Source organism: Hippoglossus stenolepis, chromosome 14, assembly GCF_022539355.2.
Source record: "Hippoglossus stenolepis isolate QCI-W04-F060 chromosome 14, HSTE1.2, whole genome shotgun sequence".
NCBI lineage: Eukaryota > Metazoa > Chordata > Actinopteri > Pleuronectiformes > Pleuronectidae > Hippoglossus > Hippoglossus stenolepis.
In genome coordinates, this window is record NC_061496.1 from 27,662,557 (window position 1) to 27,686,687 (window position 24,131).

The 24,131-nt window shown below is 42.1% G+C and overlaps 1 protein-coding gene across 1 annotated transcript in view; it reads right to left on the reverse strand.

Moving 5' to 3' along the window:
- ptprfa (protein tyrosine phosphatase receptor type Fa) overlaps positions 1-24,131 on the reverse strand; it is a 186,420-nt gene that overhangs the window by 12,362 nt on the left and 149,927 nt on the right. Inside the window, exons 23-28 of the mRNA XM_035177244.2 lie at positions 13,911-14,034; positions 13,566-13,741; positions 6,459-6,578; positions 5,003-5,157; positions 2,116-2,401; positions 515-693 (exon numbers count right to left, since the gene is read on the reverse strand). Of these exons, the coding sequence (XP_035033135.2) occupies positions 515-693; positions 2,116-2,401; positions 5,003-5,157; positions 6,459-6,578; positions 13,566-13,741; positions 13,911-14,034 (1,040 nt within the window). The remainder of the gene's footprint in view (positions 1-514; positions 694-2,115; positions 2,402-5,002; positions 5,158-6,458; positions 6,579-13,565; positions 13,742-13,910; positions 14,035-24,131) is intronic.

A 24,131-nucleotide genomic window follows, 5' to 3' on the forward strand; every position in this document is an offset into this window, starting at 1 on the left:
TTCTAAATAATAAAGATAATTACTGTAATTACAAATGTTGAACTACTCCTTCAAAGAAAAATATGTACATTTTACCTGTATCTGTAATATTTCCACTGATTAAATGACACAAAGGGATACATTGACACCTCTTGAGTGAAAAAGTAGAAACACTGGAGTCATCAGTTCATTTCTATGGCTTGTCATCTTTTCTAAACCGCATGTTAAGACGAGAGAAAGCAAGGGGAAAGTTAACAGGCCTGCAATGAGACCAATTTGTATTTGACAACTGATAGATTGATCCAAAAGGATTGGAGGCAGTGAAACCCTGGACTGTGTCAGCTGCCAGAGAACAGGTTCCCCTCTTCACTCATTAGTGCTGGAGCTGCTCAACACATTCTGTTTTGCAGTAGTTCAACCATCCACAGACAGTTGCCCTATATACCGTCACCTCTGTGTGGCCCAGTGTTTCCCATTCTGCATTGTGGTTCACATTTCTTTTAGCTCACCTTTATAAAATACTAATACTACTCACTTGTATCCATCGATGAAGCTGGCGTTGATGTAGTCTGAGCCCTCCACCCCTCTTATTGGCTGTAGGCAGACGCGGGTGGACTCAAAAGGCATGATGTTCACCAGGCGGGTCTTGAACTTGTTACACGGTAGGTTGGCACTGATGAATCTTGAGGTATGTGCTTTTGAGTTGGCCAGTTTCTGAGGAGACAGAGCGGAAGATGCATCTGTCTCTGATGTTCAGCAGACACCTGATCAGTCTCTGCTATCTGCCTCAGCTAATTTAAAGTGCTAATACAATCAGTGGGTGAACAAGGTTGTTAAAGGGCACAGGGTGTTGACACTTATTGATGCATGAAAATGATGCACTGTAAGTTGATTTTCTTTTTTCTCTGACATCAAAAACACGCCTGATGCTGTGGTGTGTTAAAACTCATTGTGAATACAAGTCAGAACAAATCCACTCATATTTACCGTGAGATGGAGTAGACAAGCTGCTACAAAAAGCATGACTCACTAAGGAGAAGAAAACTTTTTGAATCCCAACTGAGTGTGTTTTTCTTTATTGTTTCTAATGTGATGACTCTGCTTTGCAAGGGCAAGTGTCAAGATGCAAGTGGTTGTGAAAGAAATACACAGTGGCCTAATAATTGCATAGCAAGCAGTCTGGGATAGTGGAGTGCTGCAGCCTCTCCCCCGACAACCTAACCCAGTAGGAGCGTATCTTCAGGCTGTCAGACATCCCTCTCTTCATCACGCTTACAGTCTTTGCCTCTCCTCCTGTCATCTGGAGCTCAGAGGTTAAGCTCTCACAGAATTCATCTCTGTTACACAGGCTGAAGATGGAAATCCCTCATCTTCCCTAGCTTCCACTACGTAATGCAGTCAAACAGGCACCCCCACCACTTCATAGCGCACTTTCATGATGTTGAATACTTCACGGACACTGACATTAAAAAGTGGTCAAAATGGATGTTATTGCATAGACCTTGGGTGTATATCATTCTTATATTTAATTATTACTTGGTTTCTTCACTCACTTCACCCATTCCATGTTAGCAGATGGGACACTGACCACACAAAAAATCTAAGTACAAGGCAACTACATTTTTCCTAAAAGATGATTTCTTTTTTTAATTTGTTCAACTTTTGATGTTTCTGATAAGTTTAGTTTTACCACTAATGCCTAGCCTGGTAAGACAAGTTGAAATGTCTGCTCTCAAAAGACCATTCAAAATCATACCCAAGATTTCTCTAATGCTGGCAAGGCTACTGAGTATCAGGTTAGCAACATGTATTAAGATAGCATAATGACGTTTTGACAGAAGGTGATGGTCACCGAGTCAACAAAACCATCAAACCAAAACATGAAGAGGCATTTCCTGCTCTCACTTTCTGACTTTTGTGATTTGTGTACAAAAACTTTAGACAAAGTGATGACAGAAAAGTTCATAATGATGTTATTTCAACAACATTTTGTCACTTGTCTCCCCAGTTACTGCTACAGGTCACATTCAAATGACACCTGTTCTAAGATCAGATCTTTTCTTATACTTTCACACACCATGGCACAGACAGAATAATAGCTGTTGAATGAAAAATACAATGACAAGCAAAAGGTACCTTGAACTCCAGTTCCATGGTGGTGACGGTCTCTCCAGGGGGGGTGTGGGTGAGCTTCTGGATGTGGGCATAGAGGCTGCGTGCAGGGACTTCTGTATTGCCACATATTGCAGCCTCTAGCAGGGCCTCGTGGATGAATATGTACTGCTCCTCTGTCTGCACCATGTAGTTCCTCTGAGCTCGCATACACGTTACATGACCATAAATGTCCACGGACTTCTCATGTTTCATCCTCTCCAGCATGGCTTCAATCACAATGAGGCAGCCTGTCCGCCCGACACCAGCACTGACAGAGCACAGAAAGAAATTTCAATCTAATCCTTACTCATCAAAGTATTTCAAGCAGAAGAATGAACATTAGTTAAAGCAAGACAGCAACTTTTGACAGAGAAAAAGTTCACCTTACAAATATCTACAAATACTGCACTGCTGTTTGCAGTTGTACGCCTCTAACCAACTAGTGCAGTTTCCCTCAACATAATTTGTTTTCCAGATTCATATAAGGTCACTGTGACCTTTACCTTTGACCACTGAAATGTAATCACTTCATCTTTGAGTCAAAGTGACAAGTGATAAAAAGTTGAAGAAATTCCCTCAAGACAGTCTGGAGGTATTACATTCAAGAGGGCAAAAACATGTTTTATGAGGCCACTGTGACCTCGCCCTTTGACACCCAAAATCGAATCAATTAATGTGTGAGTCCAAGTGAACATGTGTATCAAATTTGAAATAATTCCCATGAGGTGTTCCTGAGATATTACATGTACAAGGTAAAACATGTGTTTTGAGAGGTCACAGGTATGCCAGATGCAATGAAATTCCCTATGGGCAGTCCTGATTTATCACATTCATAGGAAAGTTATGTTCCTGTGCTTTGACTTTTGACCTCCAGGCACCAAAATCTCATCAGTTCATCTTTGAGTCCAAGTAAATGTTTGTATCAAATTTTAAAACATTCCCTCAAGCTGATCTTAAGATATCACGTTCGAGAAAAACTTAAACCTTCTTGAACCCAACCTTCTTGCTGTGGGGTGACAGTCCTAACCATCACGTGCCGCTAATTAGCAACATAAACCAGAATACTTAGCAATTAATTCCAACACAACTGCTGTCCTCACATTGGCATGACCAGTAACTTACTCTGGCTACTGTTAGATAGATAGTAACACAAAGATAGACATTGCTTCAAAACAGATGTAAATATTCCTTGCTGACGTTGTGACTCTTCTGCACTTGTTACTGATATTTAGAGGCGGACTCTAGAAGTATCTGAAGTCTGTGGAAGGCAGATTGGAATGGGGTTTACACTGCAAGTTGAAAAAGTCTCAGTATGAGCAAAGAACATGTGCTCATCAGTGAATTATAGCTGAGCTTAGTTATAGGCTGAGCATCAGGACCAACAGAGATTCAAAGACACTCAGCGCATTTTTGTTGTACACATTGCTAACTATAAACAGCCTATGTTATACACATTGGCTGTTTGAATGCAAATAAACCCTGATGAACAAAATAAATCCTCCACTAGCAATATTTTTACAAAACACATGACGCAATTATTTGCTTTGAGATCAGACCTCCCACAAGCCGTTTTCAGACATTAACTCCTAAGAATGTCCGCAGAGTGCTGGGTCCGGACTTTCTTCCCAGTTGGCCTTTCACACATGAAGAACGCATCAGGAGATTCTCTGCTCAGATGCGTTCACAACAACATAGAGATCTCTGGAGCGTTCAGGTGAGGAGTGGTGCAGCATGCAGAGGCAGAGTGTAATGTATAAATGACATTGTGGAGATCACATGTATTTGTTAACTGCACATTGACACCGGCATCGGCCCTTATCACCACAAGCTCTGTTGACATCTTTGTCTGTGTCTTCTACGTGTATGGCACCGCTTTTTCATTGTGAGATACTTGTATTCTTTGTGTGCATTTTTGTTTTCCAAAACCAGGTTGAATCAGGTATCATGACAGCATTAAACTGGAAGAAGAACAAAGAACCCTCAACCAAATATAATACACACTGCGGTTAAGTGCTTCCAGACAATTGCTTTCTGGTACTTTACCCAATTCCAATGCTCTGATTGGTTGTTACCTATGTCCATTGAGGAGTGATGGGTCATAGGTAAGGGACAAACTCATAACGTTTTGGTGTTTCTGGTTCAAAGGACAGAGCCAGGATTTTATTTATCACTCCTAAGCATTTTTATCTTGGTAAAGTATTGTTCAGAACTTGATGTGAAACAAACAGGCATATTGATTGAGTTGGAGCAGTTTGGAAAGTTTGGTGTAGTATATAAGACAACTTACTTTTCTTCTTCTTATATAAGATCTAGACAGACATGTGCAGGATTGTTTGGCCATGGCAAAAGTATGTGCTTTACATTCTAGTTTAGGTGTTCAAAAGTCTACAAAACTTTCAAAAAAGGTTGTTAATAAATGAATGGGTACTGGCTAACACGCTTTGCATAACACATGCAGCTCAAGAGAGCTCACTACTTATAGAACTGTCAAACAACAAGAAGAAAGTTGAGTTGATCATCAAAGCAGCCTGTTTTGGCAGTATGGTAAATCTTCTATTCACCTTTTGACGTTGATAATATTCTTTTGATTTGCTGACCTCAAAGTATAATGTTAACATTAGTGCTCAAAAACGACCTGTAAGCGAACCCCTGAGCACCCAACATGCAGTCCTTCTGATAAATGGTGTTGCAATCAGTTATACAAATCACAGCACGACATCTAGTTTCTTACCTCCACACAAGTGACCAGTCAGGGTTTCAGAACAAACCCCTGGATGCCACAGGAAATGGGATTTCATGTTTGATGCTCCGACACACACTTTGTTTGAAGCATATTAACGGCCTTTGTGTTGATATGAAAAACATTTACCTGCAGTGAACCACCATTGGTCCAGCGTCTGGAGGGTTACAGGCCCTGACTCTGCGAAGAAAGGCCAGCGTTGGAGTGGGATACTCAGGCACTCCATGGTCAGGCCATGCCATGAACTGGAACTGTCTGACGTCTCTCTTCTCACTTGAGCCATTCTGTTCAAGCACACGCACGTACAAACACACACACACACACGCACACACACACACACACACACACACACACACACACACACACACACACACACACACACACACACACACACACACACACACACACAGGTTTACTATACATCACAAATGCATTCTGAACAGCCCTCCAAACCCTAAACAGAACACTACTCCAACAGTCCTTTATGAATTACTACACTTGTACAGTCCTATCAACTCTTAGTCATATCTACAGTATAGCTACAGTCATTTCTATTCAAGCCAAAGTCCCCACTTTTTCTCCATTCAAGTGCAAATCTTCTTAGACTGCGGGCTTCACATGTCTGGTACAGATACTGTTTGTCATTCAGACATTACAGAATGTTAATGGAAGGAGCTGAGTGATTGTGTGGTTTGTGTGTGAGAGCAGTGTTGAGTTAGATGACAGCAGAGGAGACTGCTTTGTTCTCTCACAGTGATTCATTTAAAAGCCCATTTTATCATTGCAGCCTGATACTAGAAACCTCTTGCAGCAGTATAACAGTCCATAGTGCATAGTTAGGCTTGAAAACGTTGTGTTAATCCTACAGGGTTTATCTGCAATGAAGCTGATGTTCATCCATGATCAATCATGATTCTTTTATATATGTTTGAACATAGGTCAGAGGTCTGTTTAACAATCAACACAAACTGCAGACCCAACTTCAAAACTTTTCAAAATAAAATCTCTGTAATTGTGCTTGATATGAAGCATTCTAGCAACAAATGCATGTTGTGATTTTACTTAGACAGACAAATTGCTAAAGATGAAGAGATTGTATGAATTTTGTTGCCACGATGGATAACAGCAACCGTGATATCATTAACGTCTGCGTCAGTCCAATATGGTAACATTACAACAATCAAATTATCAAAATCATGTGGTGGGAAAGACATTATTGCTGGTGGGCCAGTTTTGGACCATGGGCCACCAGTTGCTGACCATTGTTGTAGGTTATCTGAGGACATATAACAGGACGTGTTCAATTCCATCCGCAAAACGCCTTTTAAGGCATGCATGCCAACATTAAACCAAATTTGACACTGTTCTTCCTTGGGGCCTCAACAATACACATGAAAAGTGCGAAGGTGATAGGATGAAGGGTTCTCGAAATATGCGAGCCACAAACACACAGAAAGACAGAGATTTCTGGTATTAGTAGACAGAAGATAGATGTACCAAGGTGCTTTAGTGCTCTCTCAGACCTCTGGTCTTCCTTTGCTGAACAGAACAAAGTCATACTCCATAAAATATAAAAAGTTCTCACCTTATAAAGGGCAAATGTGCGTACGCTGTAGGTAGCCAGCTCCACAGTGTCCAACATGGTCACCCGAATCATCCCATATGTCTCTGTGCCTCGACTGGGCCAATACTGGTCACACTTCACCTACACAAAGACACATTAAGAATAGTGTTACTGTTGAAGTTAGAACAGGAGTGGCTAGGAACCTTTTTCATTTTCATTCTTCGGCCAGCTGGCAACAGGTTGGTAATGCTGATCAGATCATATGACCATTGATCCGTCATTACAACCATCTCACATGCTTTTGTGTAGGATAGAATCTAGACTTCTACTCACAAAGACATATTTTGATGTGGATCTCCCCAGAGAATGATTCCTAAATAACTGTGGTGACCCCCCTCACCATCCCCATAAAGTCCCCATAAATTGCACACATTAGGTTGTCTTTTACTTCAAAAAAAAAAAAATATATATGTTTGTCCATTTCTCTTGGAAAGTGACAAATTTTGCATCAACTGTTCTTTCCTTTACCCTGATGGTGACCGGACAGGCATACAGCCATAGGGGATGTCCTATTTTAAATCATCTTCTTTTATCACAAACAAAATTAATTTGTAAATTTCTGTCATGAGAATTTGTCTCTATCTGGTCCATGTGAGCATCACTTGTTGTTTAGTTTCATTTTGAATGTAAATGGTAAATGGTCTGTATTTATATAGAGCTTTTCTAGTCTTGATGACCACTCAAAGCTCTTTACAGTACAGTTTTACATTCACCCATTCACACACACATTCATACAGTGCATCTATTAGCAGCACTTTGTTGTTCTATGAGGGGCAATTCAGGGTTCAGCATCTTGCCCAAGGACACTTCGGCATGCAGATGGGGAAGACTGGGGATCAAACTGCCGACCTTCAGGTTGGAGGACGACCGCTCTACCCCTCAGCCACAGCCGCCCAATGTAAGGCATGCATGAGTTAGTGGTAGGCTCACAGTCAGTCAGGAAAGACAGTGGTCAGAAAGTAAAATCATAGATATTTATGAACAACTTATAACCACATCATTCATTAATATAGTGTCTCCCAATCGGTCCACCAGTAACTCTCTTAATCAAGTAACTTCTCATCATAGTCCTGGCATCAGAGTCATTAGCTAACTACTTTTTGTGTAGCAAACTCTGAAGCGTAAGTTACTGCTCCATGTAAGCAGCTGAGCTGTTGGATCAAGCGTCTTTGCTTTTCTTAGTCTGTTTGTTTTTGAGTGAATATAATCGTCTTGTGTCCAAGTGTCTATGTGCAGTAACTGTAAAGACTTCCGTGTTGAGAGGTAAAATGTAGAATCAGCCACTGGTGAGTTTACATATTCTTAAACAGATCACTGTCACAATAACCTGGCTCTTAAACCCTGTGTGTAAAGAAAAACTAGTTCTTGGAAGCTAAGAGGAGGTTAAACGCTTCTTTTGCTCGGCCAGATTTTTCTTGGTGAAAGCTGCATTCAGCTGTGTATATGAATCATTGTAAATGACAAAGGCCTCAGAAAGGAAAAGTTTAACCCCCACAGTGCTGTGTGTTTTACTCTGAATAAACTTTTGGATGCATGTGTTGTGTTCTCTGGCCATTTCAGTGTTCTCAACATAAAAGAGGGTTTTTATGTGATCACAGATCATTTGCAGTGTCCATTATGGGCCTTCCCTTATTATTTGGGTAACAGTTTTGGCTGTGAATATGTTGCAGGAGGTGAACCTCCCCCAGTTTCACTCATTTCAGATTTCTTTCTGTGGCTGTGAACACATCAACACACTTTTATACCCCATCTGTACACCTTATTACAGCTTTTCTCAGTTGCTTAAATACTCTTGTTCACTCTGACATCACTTTTTCAAAACATTTAATATAGGCTGGAACAGAAACACACAGACCAAAGCGACACAATAACACTCACAAAACATTAAACACATGCAACAGACAACCTGCGTAAGTCAACCAAGACTTCCTTTGTTAACCTCAAATCAAATCAGGGTAGGAGAAATTCCTTTCGTAGTACAGGCCTAGGTACAATTCTATAGGTTGTATATCCAAGGACCAAGCCAAAATACTTTTTAAGCTCTTAGTTTGGTTTATGGAGAAACCATAGTTTGGGTTAAAATGATTACTTTGTTAGGACTGAGAAAGGTTATGTGGGTTGAAATTACTAAATCATTCAGGTTAGGGGATCTCTGTTGTCATATTTATAGCCGTCTCCCATATCATTCATCTGTAGACCAATATTTACTCTCTTTTAGCTCTGTTTTTGGTCTCTCTGGTAAATGGCTGGATCTTTAGCTACAAAATACTTTGCTGTGTTCAGCAGCTGTTCTCTGACTATTTCTGTCTCATACAGTCTATGGCAGGGGTCAGCAACTCAGGCGATTTCTTATAAAAGAGGTTTTGCAGTCACGCAGCCTGTATTATTTAGCTTGATTGATGTTAACACCTCCCAGCCACTAGCTGCCATGTAATGCACCATAGGCATTGATGATGGCAACCCCGCTAGCTAAAGAACCAAAGCCACAGGCATTTCAGCCCTCATGGGCAGAAGACTAGGGCTTTGTTTTTCATAAGGGCCGTGCTGTGTGCACGTTATGTTTAGAAAATGTTGTGTTCCGAACGTCCAGTGTTAAGTGCCACTTTGAGACAAGGCATGAAAGAAGTTTCAAAGATCAGGCAGACAAGGGAGAATCAATCAATCGTGCAGTGTCCAGGTATGAGAAGCAAACCAACTCTCTCAAAGTTTTTGCCACTGCCAAAAACCATGCGACTGAAGCAAGCTTTCGCAAATCTGAATATGAGTGTGGTTGGTGGGGTTAATGACAAACTTATTATTGCAATCATAATGAGATAAACATGTTTCTTTAAAGTGTTGTTCTATTTATAGCCAATATGGATGGAATAAACAAAAAGGTTGCCGACCCCTGGTCTATGGTTTATTTCTTGTTTGCTGCTGAGCAGGTTGTGGCCTTTACTTTTTGGTCAGCACAGATAAACAATTAGCTGAAACTCACTCTTAAGTTCTGTTGGTTCATCATCATAAAGAACCCCTTTCACACTCACAGTTTTCACACTGTCATCTTATACTTTGTTATTGTAATATATTAAGGTTAGAAAGACATGCACTGTATATTAATGCAATGAAAAAAGGACAACATTTGAGTTTTCACAGGTTTAGTCATATTAAAACCACTGAGTCATTGAACAAAATGCTAGAATCAGCATGTGCCCTGTGTTAGTCATGTCAGCATGTGTTAGTGCTGCCTCTATGCTCAGGGAGGTTTGGACACAGATGATGATAGAAACAACCATTTGGACATCAGTGCTGACTTGAGGGGACTGCTGGCTGCAGGCCGCAGGAGCTGGGTAGAACAGATGGCATGATTACGCTTCAGAGACCTGGATGCGGGTGTCAGTGGAGGGGGTGGAGGGATGGAGGCTGTTTGGCGAGGCTTGCAGCAGACTACAAGGCTACATGGCCATTGGTCAAAGTGATGCAAGGAGAGAAAACAAATCTGAGAGACTGACAAGAAAAACATCAGTAGTTCTCTTTTGTAAGAATGTGTGGTGCTTCCATGTTTGTTAGGGAAGACGTGTGGTTAAGTGCAAAAGACCATGACTCTTGTACTAATGGTCAATGTTTTTATTTTTTATTATTAAGATGACTTTTAAGTGATGCACATTTGCGACTTTCTCTATAAGAAATTGGGGACAAAACCTTCAGTTCTCGTTATGTGCAAAAATATATCCAGAATGTATTGTTTGTCCTGACAGTTGAGGGCTGGTGAATTACTGGTTACATGGAAGCCATACCAAAGTGTCAGAATTTTCTATAAACAGTCGTAGCAGTGTCAGAAGACACTAAAATCAATCTAGTCGTGTGATAACTAGAGAATGCACTACATAGGGCATTTTAGAACGCAATGAGTAACAACTTGTTCTGTTTAGTTTGGAAAACTCAAGAGCATATCTGTTGGTATGGTGTGTTTTTCGCCTATAGTGTAACTCAGCCTGCAGGCTCAGCTCTGTTGACACTTAGAAGTTTAGATTTGTGTCAGAGTTGAACTGAATTTGAGACATAAAAGCTTTTATGCACAGGTCCCTCACATCAACAGTGGACACACATTGAGTTTGGTATCAGCAGCACCTATTATCCTGGTCACAGGTCAGAGACATCTAATATTTCCTGCACCTTTGGTTGAACTACAGACGGCTGTTACTGGCTGTGGCACAGGGCTGATGGTCTCTGTCACAAATAATGGCCTGCTGCAGTTCTGCCCTTTGCTTGTGGAGTTATTAACAGTGTGAAGGACGGCTGACATCATTACTCATATAAACAGCGTTCCTGCCCTGCTAATTCGCATCTGCCATGTGACAAGCTGTGAAGGCCTCATGTCCACCAGCAGGGGGATGCTGTCATAGAGCCAAGCTCATCTGCCATATCAACTATAGTGAACTACATACAGAGCAGTACATCACTAGCAGTGTAGGGTGAATGACCACAGCCCTGGGATGTTATCATTCACAGCCTTCAAACCCACACCATTATTGAACACTTTAAACAAGTAAACAGGCACACATCCAAGAGGCCCAGGAGGACCGCTGCCCCCCAGGGCAGATGTGTGGAGATCACTTAACCGGATCAACACACGCAAGGCACCTGGACCTGATGGCATTCCTGGCCGAGCTCTCAAGGTGTGTGCAGATCAGCTGGCAGATGTTTTCACAGACATTTTCAACCTGTCACTGCTCCAGTCTGTAGTCCCTGCATGTTTCAAGGAGACCATCATTGTCCCTGTTCCCAAAAAAACAAAAATCCTCTGCCTGAACGACTACCGCCCAGTAGCACTCACTTCCACCATCATGAAGTGTTTTGAGCGGCTAGTCAAACCCTTCATCACCTCCTCCCTCCCTGACTCACTGGACCCTCTTCAGTTTGCCTACAGGCCAAATAGGTCGACTGCAGATGCCATCTCCCTCACCCTTCACACTGCCCTCTCCCACCTGGACCAGAGGGACACATATGTGAGAATGCTGTTCATTGACTACAGTTCAGCGTTCAATACCATCGTGCCCTGAAGCTCGTCACCAAGCTCAGAGACCTTGGGCTCAACATCGCCCTCCGTGACTGGATTCTGAACTTCCTGACGGGCAGACCACAGGCGGTGCGGATAGGCAGCACCACATCCTCCACCCTGACTCTAAACACCGGTGCCCCCCAGGGCTGCGTGCTCAGTCCTCTCCTGTACTCCCTGTTCACGCATGACTGCGTGGCCACCCACAGCTCCAACACCATCATTAAGTTTGCTGATGACACGACTGTCATAGGCCTGATCACCGGCGACGATGAGAAGGCCTACAGAGAGGAGGTCAGAGCCCTGACATCTTGGTGCCAGGACAACAACCTCCATCTCAACGTCAGCAAAACAAAGGAGCTGATCGTGGACTACAGGAAGAGACAAGGAGTAGAACACGCCCCCCTCTCCATCAACGGGACTACGGTGGAGCGAGTCAGCAGCTTCAGGTTCCTAGGGGTCCACATCAGTGAGGACCTGACCTGGACCAACCACACAGACTCCATCAGGAAGACGGCCAGACAGCGGCTCTTCTTCCTCCGCAGGCTGCGGAGGCTCAACATGGATGCCAGGATTCTCTGCAATTTCTACAGGTGCACCATAGAGAGCATCCTGACTGGCTGCATCACCGCCTGGTACGGCAGCTGCACCGCCCTGAACCGTAAGGCTTTACAGAGGGTGGTGAAGTCTGCCCAGCACATCACCAGGACGGAGCTACCATCCATGGAGGACCTCTACACCCAGCGGTGTAGGAAGAAGGCCAACTGGATCATTAAAGACCCCTATCACCCCAGCCATAAACTGTTCTGCCTGCTGCCGTCTGGCCGACGGTACCGCAGCATCCGGGCCCGCACCACCAGGCTCAGAGACAGTTTCATCCCCCAGGCCACAAGACTTTTAAACTCCTCCAATCTGTCATAACTCTGCACCTTAGCATATTTGCACTATTGCACACACTTGCACTATTGTTTTTCTTTTTTTCTTTAGGTGTATATATATATTTTAGATATGTATATTTTATTTTAAATTTAAAATTTTGATTGAGCATTGTTATAAGAGAGCCTGTGACCCAAGCATTTCATTGCAAGCGACTGCTTAATGTTATCGTTGTGCATATGACAATAAACTCTTGAATCTTGAAATGGTATTAGAACATGCTCACTAAGCAACACAAGTGTTCAAACACAGGGCACAGAATTCAGATAAGAGGAGGAGCACTTCATAAAACTATATTTACTAGCCTTAACTTGATTTAACGAGGTTTACCGGACATCTAGGATCGAACAAAAATATCACATGCAACAAAGTGCTCTTTGTTTCTACCCACATGCTGTGATGATAACATGCAAAGCCACTAGATAACATGAGCATTACAAATGCTGGACACAGCCAAGTGTGGTAATTAAAGTGTAACCCAAAGCAATGTTATCTCCATCCACATGCAACGGAAGTCCCCACCCTCCAAAAGCCTCATTCCCCTGTCGTTAATGTGGCTTTAATGTGCAAGCTCTTCAGTGTCAGCTTCACTCACAGCTAGACCATGATGCCCCACCCTTTTTGTTAGCAACAACATAGGGCTCTATTTGATGATTTACGCTCATACTCCAAAGTACATACACCAAATACATTTATTTAATGTTAAAATACGCTGGCAGAAATAATGTATCTGTACACGATTCAAAAGGGTTGTATTTAGACTCTATAGTTTTCGTGGGTGTGTTTTAAGCATAATATGCAGTAAACCAGTGAGTGCCATTCCCTTTAAACGCCATGCTGTGGTTGATTGCTATTATAATGGTGGATTTGCAAAGTAGAGAGAGAATATTTCTCTGCAGAGGAAACAGTATCAGTATGCACATGAGCAGATCATAATGTGTTGATGATGAGTCCTTTGAAAACTCAAAGTTAACATTGTGCCAACAATGAGCCTGACCACACCCAATTTTAGTATGAGCACGCCCATTGGTGCACATTTTTGGGATAAATGACAACTGCATTGTTCTGAAACTAGAAAAGACAAGTAGGCTCACCCGTGACTTCTCTTCCAGACGGGTCATCATTACAATGGTGCAGGTTCTCTGCTCCCACACCATCCTCCAGAAATCAGTCAGTGTCTCTGGCAGCGGACCCTGTGTGGCGATGTAAGCATTCTGCTTCCTGTAGCCATCAATGTAATTGGCATTAACGTAGTCGCTACCTGGAACTCCTGAAGTGAGGACCAATTTGAACAGAAAGCAAATGAAAATGGGAACCAATCAGAAAACAGAGGGTTTTCTAAAAAGCTTTATCTCTAATTACAAGGTTTAAAATAAAGGTCTGCTGCTCTCTGTATAAAGAAACGTATGGGATGTCCCATGCTGTGCGATGTCTCTCACCATCCACAGGTGTGAGGATGACCCTGGAGTGGTCATAAGCGATCACATTTGCATAGCGGTTCTTTGGCTTGTTGACCTCCAGGTTCGAGTGCTCCCAGGTGAACTGCTGTCCTGGATCAACAGACTGACACACAGGGATGGGGACAGAGGCAGACACACACACAAAGGGAGAGAAAGCAGGTAACCATTTATTAAATCAGTACCTGAATTCTTCTCTTATTTACAAGTAAATGTGCCATCCCCCTCCATCCCCTGGTCTTACAATATGAAAAGTCCAGGATGATCTGTAAGCACCCTGGATATGCACTCTTAAACCCCCTCCTACCTTCCATTTCAGGGCCTGATATTACAGAACAGATGTAGTAATGGAAGGACAGTAATGCAGTACACTTTGGGACATAGATGACTTTTACTTTGTCCATTACTTACAAATTACATTTCCATCAGCTGCAACCATGTGTGCAGACACTGGGCCTTTTGGAATGTGTGACAAGCTGTATGTGTTGTGGATAGCCGGGTGTAGTCATGATGTTCTTTTGGTCCATTATCTAAAATAATTATTTCAAATATTCCTTAGAAACTGACTGCTTCTTTGCTTCAATAATTATTATTGATATTATATGAATCTCTTGCTAGAACAACGTTTATATACAACAGAGCTCAAACCACAAAGATCCACAATTTTATACGTTTCTTTCGATTTCTAGACAAAGACACATGAGTTCAGTCATTGGTGAGCAGTGAGGAGCCCATGCCTGTGATGGCAGTGATGGTGAGCACTGATATGAGCTGCTCTCCATTGTTTACTGGGTGTGAACACAGGCACAGGTTCAGCTGAGGATTGTTATTCATGCATTTCATGCTCCTGCTACTAATCTTACATCATTTGAAAACGCACACACACACTCACAGGCAAAATAAGACAGAGACAAGGATTCTCATATCCTGCTGCCTTTCCCCCTGACTGGCTGGATGGCTACTCAGCCTCCCCACAACCCCAACAACTGATAATAATGACAATGGAGAAATAGGTTGAATGCACATCTTATTCAAAATCCTGATAGGTAAGGCTTCCGCCACGCTGCACCAACAAACCAGTCACATCACTGCTGACACATCAATCAGTTATTCTGCCCGTCAATTGAATCACAGTCACAGAGCTTCAGCTCTACAACACTACCCAGGTAACAGGCAGGGGAACAGCCAGGCATGAAGCATGTGGATTAGTGTATATCATAGCAAGGCCAGCATTCAGCATCTGATGCCACACTCACTGAGTAAACTACAATCATTTATCCAGCTCTGCTTGGCCATGAATTGCCTGCTCTTAACATTAAACCTGGGTAATTACATTTCCAAACATTTTCGTCAACTTCAGTGAATGTTGTTTAAACATTTTTTCCTTTTCTTCGGCGTCATCTCTCACATACTATGTCACATGTATCAGCATATCTATCTACTAAGGAAGTGCAGTGTCGAATTTGGTGGATTTGGACACATGATACGTTCTACATTAATACAATTTGAATTTAACAAATGACCAGGGGCTAGGACTCATCAATGTAAGTGACATTGACAATCACAATAATGGGCGTGTTCATGACAGTGGCAATGACATCTGATTCACCAGCTCTGGGTTCTATGACTGAGTCAAGCTTCACTGAACTTTGAATAAACAGCAGCGGCTTTTAACAACCACTGTAAGGTAATTTTGGCCTGGATCTGGACAAAGGGGCAGACCCAGGATTTTTAAAATAATATCTTTAACATTGTGAGATAGGCCCCTTGGCAGAGTAATGCATTCTACTGAGTGTCATCCCAGTACATAGTTATATTTCTACTTCCAAGATGAGATGACACAAGGGCTCCTCCTATGTTATTTGTAAAATATGTGTTTACTGTGTTTGTGTATGTATCCATGTACTGGGCCCAATGAGGATTTTTGTTTTTATAAAGAGACTGTTATGATATACTCAGTCTCTTTTACAAAAAAGACTGTTATGATATACTCAGTACAGCTACTCGTCCAGAAATACATATTAATAATAGCAACAGTGTGGACAATATTTCTTGCTGATGGAACATTGATATTTCAATATTGGATGTGGCAATGAGCCATCAGGATCAGATAAAGCAAAAAATATGTTTAACTCGAGCAAACCAGCTTTTATCTATTTAATACTGATAAAAGATTGACATAATTATTATCATGCAACAAAGCAAATTGCTATAGAGGCCATATGCATGATGTAAAGTGGTCTCTAGTAGTCCCAAAACAGACTGGCTCATTCATCAGATGCAACAAGCTGTGAGATCCTCTGGCAGACCCATTTTAAACACAACCATTATCAGCTATTCATTTCAAGCCCTGTTAGTCTCACTATGAACTAATGGCTGGAGAGTGTGTGTGTGTGTGTGTGTGTGTGTGTGTGTTTGTGTGTGTTACAGTGAGAGAACCCAGTGCTATTGTCTTGCAAGCCTGCAGATCAAAGTTGATTGAGAATCTGATGGCAACTGAGCATCTTACTAATCAACTGCTTTCACTGACATTTGTGTTTTATTACTGATATTTTTGTAATATTCCTAGGCAGTAAAATTGTGCACTGTGATGTGGTTCTATAGCTTCAGCGATACATAGTGACATGTGACATCTGGAGCACACTGGGCCTGTAGCCTTTGCAGTATTTGAAAAAAATAAATAATGGAATGGATTGCTCGAATAATATCTTGTAAGTTAAAAGTAGCTTTTCCAAAACCTCTCTTTTAGTAGCTCTAAAACTCTGGAGTAGGATCAGTTCTCAGTTTGCTTGTCATGTCAAAATACTGAAAGGCAAACTCCTCTACTGACAAGGGTAATGAGTTTATCGCCTTTTTAAATGTGTTTACCTGCTAATTTTGGTGTGAAATAGGTATGAGAGAAAATCTCCGGGAGAGTGTCGACCAAATTTGAAAAAATATGCCCAAAGTCATTGACAGCAAAGGCATTTCCACTAACTATGTTGATTTTGTTCTAATTCATGTGTTGCTGTTCAATTGCTTTTCAACATTTTTTTCTTGTTGCTTTTAATCACTGTATCTCAAACACGGTCTTTTATTTTGACATAAACCTGCTCAAATTAATGCTGAGACTTGAAAGAAATGCCTACTACCCTAAAGCAAGCTCTTATGGTAAATGGCTTGTATTTATACAGCACTTTCCTAGTCTTGATGATCATTTAAAGTGCTTTACAGTACAGGTTTGAACTGTTCTAACTACTGGGAGAAAATGTGTTTCAACTCTTGCTCAAGCCCACTTCACTGATAAAGAGCACAGCTGCTAGGACCAAGGTATAGCTGCCCATAGTCCCTTTAAGTGTGATTAATAACTTGTTATTTACATTTTGTGGTGCTTCAGACATGAAGGAAAATACAAAGCAGCTTAGGCTGCACTTAAGCCTTGGTTGTTTTTATGATATCAGGATCTGAAAACACAAGGAAGTGCTGGCTATCCATTTACTTTAAGTCCAGTAGTTAGTCAATGGCCTAAAAAAATCTTACATTTGCAAAATTAACTACAAAAACTAAAATAGTGGTTTTAAATTATTTCCCCATCATCAATTGAAGGTGTCTCGCTCTTGACTTAGACAATCAAATATACTAAATGTCTGTATCTGGTTAAATCTCAGCCAAAATACACATTTATCTCTATATTATGGCTTCATATGAAAAATATATCAAATTGATGAGCTATACAACTACAACTCAGGATAAGTGCTTAACAGAGCTCCTGAATCTCTCAAAGACTACTTCATAGTGTTGGGCAAACTCAGGCCACAGCTATAGTGTTTAATGGCACCAACATGTGTTCTTCTTTGGCTGCATTGCAATCTATATTCTTTAATCCAGAGGTCACTAACAGGCGGAGAAACAGAGGAGTGAGACGGAGAAAGGGAGAGAAACAGAGGAGTGAGACGGAGAAAGTGGAGAAACAGGAGTGAGACGGAGAAAGTGGAGAGAAACAGAGGAGTGAGACGGAGAAAGGGAGAGAAACAGAGGAGTGAGACGGAGAAAGGGAGAGAAACAGAGGAGTGAGACGGAGAAAGGGAGAGAAACAGGAGTGAGACGGAGAAAGGGAGAGAAACAGAGGAGTGAGATGGAGAAAGGGAGAGAAACAGGAGTGAGACGGAGAAAGGGAGAGAAACAGGAGTGAGACGGAGAAAGGGAGAGAAACAGGAGTGAGACGGAGAAAGGGAGAGAAACAGGAGTGAGACGGAGAAAGGGAGAGAAACAGGAGTGAGACGGAGAAAGGGAGAGAAACAGGAGTGAGACGGAGAAAGGGAGAGAAACAGAGGAGTGAGACGGAGAAAGGGAGAGAAACAGAGGAGTGAGACGGAGAAAGTGGAGAAACAGGAGTGAGACGGAGAAAGTGGAGAAACAGGAGTGAGACGGAGAAAGTGGAGAAACAGGAGTGAAACAGAAAAAGGGAAATTCAAGCTTTTGCTCCCTTTATTTTTCTGAAGTTAAGCCCTTTAATTGAACATGCACAATTTTCACATTTTATTTATTTTCTCTTATTTTGAAATGCAGCCCTACTTTTATTTAGTTAATGAGAGAACATTATACATATCTGCAATCATACATATGTTCAGTTCTATGTTACGTGACAATAAATATTGTCCAAAAGTTTTTGAATCGTACTGAATTCATTTGATTTGACAGTCAGGTATTTAGTACATGCAGATGTTGATAGAACTACTAGGCTACTTAAATATATATCACACTAAATAGTTAGACATTATGATCTTCCGGACCTTTGCTTCAAGACATTTTCTCTAACTGGACCTCTTTAAATTTTAGTTGAATACCCCTGTTTTAATCCATAAATTGATTTTTGGACTGTAGTAATTTCATCACTTGAAAATGCAAACTGAAAGTAAATCTAAATCTAATGCAAAAACTAGCTTTATATGTGCATGTGTCTGGGAAATACATGGAACAGTTTTTTTTTTTCATCATTCATGTCTGCAGAAAAGTAGCAGTATTATTCTCAGGTTTTTTGTGTGAAATAATACAATTCAGTTTTACTTTCTAAAGCGCCAAATCACATTCATTATTTCAAGGCACTTTACATAGTAAAGTCAAGACCTTAAAATGTTACAGAGACACTTAACAGTTCCAACGATAAGCAAGCACTTTGGGGACTGTGGAGAGAAGAAAAACCTCCAACAGAACCAGACTCAATGTGGGCGTCCATCTGCCTCGACCGGTTGGGGTGAGTGGAGCAAAATGGGCTTGAGAGGAGAGGTTGATGGAAAAGAGGGGAGAGAAGAGAGAGAGAGAAAGTGGGAGAAAGAGGAGAGGGGCATGGACAGGATGAAACCTTCATAGGAGGAGATGCTGAATAACATGAAATTAGGTCTGAGAATTGAAAGTGTTTATTACCGCTCCTCCGCTCCCGTCACTGGTTACCAGTGGCTGCCCGCAACCGTTTCAAAACACTAGTACTTCCGTACTGTGCTGCGAACAGATCGGGTCCAGTCTACATCCAGGACATGGTCAAACCTTACACCCCAGCCCGTTCACTCCACTCTGCATCTGCCAATCGGCTTGTTGCTCCCTCACTGCGAGCTAAACATTCATCATAATCACGACTGTTTGCTGTCCTGGCTCCTAAATGGTGGAATGAGCTCCCCAATGACATCAGGACAGCAGAAAGACTACACATCTTCCGCCGCAAACTAAAAACACGTCTCTTCTCTTCCGACTACACCTCGAATAAAAAAAAAAAGTAGCGCTTTAGTAGCACTTAAATGGCACTTACTTATAGCACTTTGTAGTTTGGCTTTCTTGAAGAAAATTGCACTTTCTGGATTCTTGTTGTTCTGGGTTTATACCCTCATGGTTGAATGCACTTATTGTAAGTCGCTTAGGATAAAAGCGTCAGCTAAATGAAATGTAATATTAGATGATTTAGTCCCTGGGTTGAACCAAATACAGGTTAATACACTATGAATGGATCTTGTGACAAGGATCCGATATGAGTCTAAATGTAGCATCACTTAGAGACTACATCCTTTGCTCTTATCAGTGTCATATAACACAATGTTATTATTGTAAGAACCAAGAAACAATATAGAATTGAAGAAATACAAGAATGTGTAAATTGTGTGCCATTTTATTTCTAGAAGGGAAGAAATGTAACTTCATCTATGAAGATAATGTAATCAACTGTTTGAATTGGCCTTATATGATCATATGATAGACATGCAGAGCAGGAAGGCTTTTTACTGTCATACATCAACACCTCTCCATTTTTATTTTGAACTTTATTATAGTAAAACTATCTTCTCAGTGTTTGTTGTCCTGGAAACACAACATCCATGTATCTATTTCCCTTCTCCCTACAGAGCCCCCTGTGGCTTTTGTTGACTCGTCTGCAGCTCAGCTCGACAGTTTATCCATTGAGGCCTGGGAGAAGGTGAATGGAGACGAGCAGCTGGTGCAGATGGTCTCCTGAGCAGGTTTGTCTAAGATGCTTTGATAAAACCAGTTAAAATCAGCTTCAGTGTTACAGTAATTAAATACTTGGTGTGTGAGGTGTGAATTAGTTGTGAGGTGGGGCGTCCTTTTGCTTCTTCCTCCTCCTCAGTCCCAGAGTCTGTCTGATTCTTTTCCAGATTGAAGACTTCTTCTTTTTGGGCGTCTCCTCAGACGCCTCAGTCTCCACAGGTTCTGAAGCAGGGAGAGCATCAGAGAGGGACTCCTGCTGGTTGTTTAGTACAGTTTTATCTGCAGATTTGTCCACAGGCTCTCTTCCTCCTGCTTCTCGTGCTGTTTCTCCTCCTCCTTCTCCTGCTGCTCCTCCCCCTATTTCTCCTCCTGCTTCTCCATTCTCCTCCTGCCACTCCTGATGCTTGACATCCTCTCTCTCCTTCTTCAGTGAGAGTTGAGACGTCAGTTCCTCCACTTCTCTCTGCAGAAGCATTTTCTCCTCAGCAGCACTTTTGCGGAGACATCTCATCTCCTCCATTATCTGCAGACGGAGGAGGTTCTGCTCAGCCTGGAAGGTGTGCATCTGAGACTTGACTGCTTTCTCAAGCTCAGCCTTCAGGTGGGTGGCCTGCTGCCTGGCTGTGAGGTCGTCCGCTTCATTACTTTAAATGATTTCATTGTTTGAAGCTCTTAGTTTCTCCAGTTCATCTAGGAGAGCCTCGTTTTTGCTCCTCTCAACCTGCAGATCCAAAGCAAACTTCTGCTGGTTGATTATATAAGCCTCCTGCAGCTCCTTGTAATATCTGTGGAGGTCTGTCTCCTGGTTCTGCTTGGTGGTCTCAGTGAGGATCTCTGTAGTGCTGAGGGTTTCACTGTCCTCCTCGCAATCATCAGGTTGCTGTGTTTCTTCATCCCAGTCACCCTCCTCCTCCCAATCCTCAGGCTGCTGTGTTTCTTCATCCCAGTCACCCTCCTCCTCCCAATCCTCAGGCTGCCATATTTCTTTGTCCGTGTTGCAGTAGCTTTCTTTCGGGGGTTGCAGTTTGGCCAACTTTTCGTGGGCCTCATCCAGCGCTTGGCAAAGAGTGAGTCTCCACTCTCGGTGTTGGCGACCACGGGCCCTCTCCTTGCCCACCAGATGTTCAAGATATTTGACATCTCGTTGAACTGTACTGAGGTTTGACCTGTCCAGCAGTTCTTCCGCTGTAGGCCATGGTGATCAGTTTGAATCAGCCATTTTATGTCATTACTGATGGTAAAGGTACAATGTTTCTTTGATGTGTGTGTGTGTGTGTGTGTGTGTGTGTGTGTGTGTGTGTCCAGGTATAGCTGGTGTAATGGGGACCTAAATCTGTCTTCTTTAAGGTTAAAGTCAAGGTTAAGTTTAGGTTTAGTTTTATGTTGGGGGTCAGTTTAAACCCGTCGGCCCAAGTGTGTGTGTGTGTGTGTGTGTGTGTGTGTGTGTGTGTGTGTGTGTGTGTGTGTGTGTGTGTGTGTGTGTGTGTGTGTGTGTGCTCAGTAAATTTGTGTATCTCTAACATTTCATATCAGAGCCATGAACGTGGCTTGCTCCAGAAGACTGTAATACAGTTGCTGTAAAATCTCTCTTGGGACTGAAAACCCTCCTCAGACAGACAGGACATTCACTACTTTTGTAGAGGTTCCCCCTGACAACCACAGAACAAATCTAATAAAGTCGGAGCACCTTGCTGCTGATTACATGGCTCCCTCTCCTCATGGTAGCTACTCATCATTATTTGCTCAATATTAAAATGTGTGAAAAATTGCAAGTTAATGCCTCCTGACCAGCTGAATCACAGGTGTTTTATCTCGACAAGAAGAAAAACACAATAAATTAATGATTTATTTATTTTCTTTGCCATTAAAATTGTCTTCTCATAAAAAGAAGAAACTAACCTAAAACCAATAGAAAGGAGTTCTGGGGCCTCCTTTATAAATGTTGCATATACACAAAATGGGCTCTGAAAGATGCTTATGCCACTTTACACACAAAAGTTGTTCACCTCTTCACAAACTGTGACCGAACATTTAGGAGTCAGGTGAAATTGGCAACACAGATGCGAGGTGGTGAAAAGACAGATTTTAGATCCTTTATCGTAAACATTAAAACCAGAAGTGCTTTTTGTGCTTGTCCAGCATATATGTTCCATTTGATCCTTCAATTGTAAAAGAGCCAATTTTAAGCAAATTACGCACAGGTAATAACAGCGATAACGAGTTGCAGAACCAAGCAATAAATAATATTTAAATAATCTCCCCTCACTGTGTATCTAACACAAAGTACCACCTTAGTTTTCAAATCATTGAACATGACTGCTGTCAGGCACACAGAGCACACTGACCAATTAAAAATAAATAAATTGTGTTCACCTGTCAAACGTCCATTTCCAAATGATGTCCCAGGATAGAGGGACAAGATGATCAATTTGTCAAGGTGTGAAGTCCGATCGTTGTTAACATAAATACTGCGGTGACGCTTGTGTGTAATACTACATGATGGATTCACTGGCCCTGGTAGAGGAGTACGTGAATAGAAGGATGAGGAGAGAATGAGTGTTCTGAGACCAGGAAGATTTCCTGTGCCATGATGATGACTAATCATTTAATCCACTGATTTATATTCTCTAGATCTGTGATTTTGGATCTATGTGCTGTATTGGGTCCAGTATTAGACAGACCTGATGGAACCATTCCATCCCAGTGCAAACACAAATACTCACCACTGTTGGGCCATGGTTTTGTGTGAAACCACACTCGGCCTACATGTGCCATCAAACCCTGAAGCCGCATGTTCCCCAGGACTCCGTCTCCAGGGCCATTAAAACCAGAGCAAGGAACTCAGTCTCCCAGCAGGCAACAACTTCACACAGGGGTGGAAAACCCCCAGGGACACAGGTTTCAACTCCCATTGGTCACTCTGGACCCCATGACCTGTGAGGTCACCGGGCCAATATAAGCCAGGTTCTCCAGCTTCTTGCTCGATCTCTCTTGCTAAAACCCTCTAAGGAGAGAAGGCTGTTGAGCCTCTTCTGCCTCTTCCTACGATCCTTCCACAGGAGGGAAGGCTGTGGAGCCTCTTCTCCAGCTCACATCTTCTCTTCCCATCCAACTCTTCGAGAGGAGCACAAAGGTGCAGCTTCCAGCTCATCTCACCAAGGAAACCTCCTCGCCTCAAGCTCTACCAACGTCCTAGCAGCGACTCGATGTCCTGCTGGCAAACTTCAGCAACTGAACTGAACTCAACCGAAACCAGCAAGACGACACAAAACTGCGAACTGCACAGCAACTTCCGTTTTCCCTTTCCACGGACTGGTAACACATCTGGGCTTAATAATTATACTAGGCTAAGCAAGACTGTTTATTCGATTCGGTGTGAGGTTTATAAGTTTGATTTGTGGTGTTGTGATATTTTGGGTACAAGTCATTGAGAAAGTAATGTTAGTCTGTTATGCTCTTCACAGTCTTTCGTTGCATCCAATCTAGTAACTTCTCTAATTTGGCACACACACAGACACACGCATAACTCTTCACCTCATTATCTCTACAGGTCGTAAACATTCCAATAGGTGGGGGCGGTTATCTCTTTGGCCAGCCACCATCTTGAAAGCACGCTGACTCACACAGACACACACACATGTATACACACATACCTATCTTTGTTTAGCAATTAGACCGTTAGTAATTTGTGTTTTTATACTTTATTATATTCATAATAAATGTTTTTCTTTC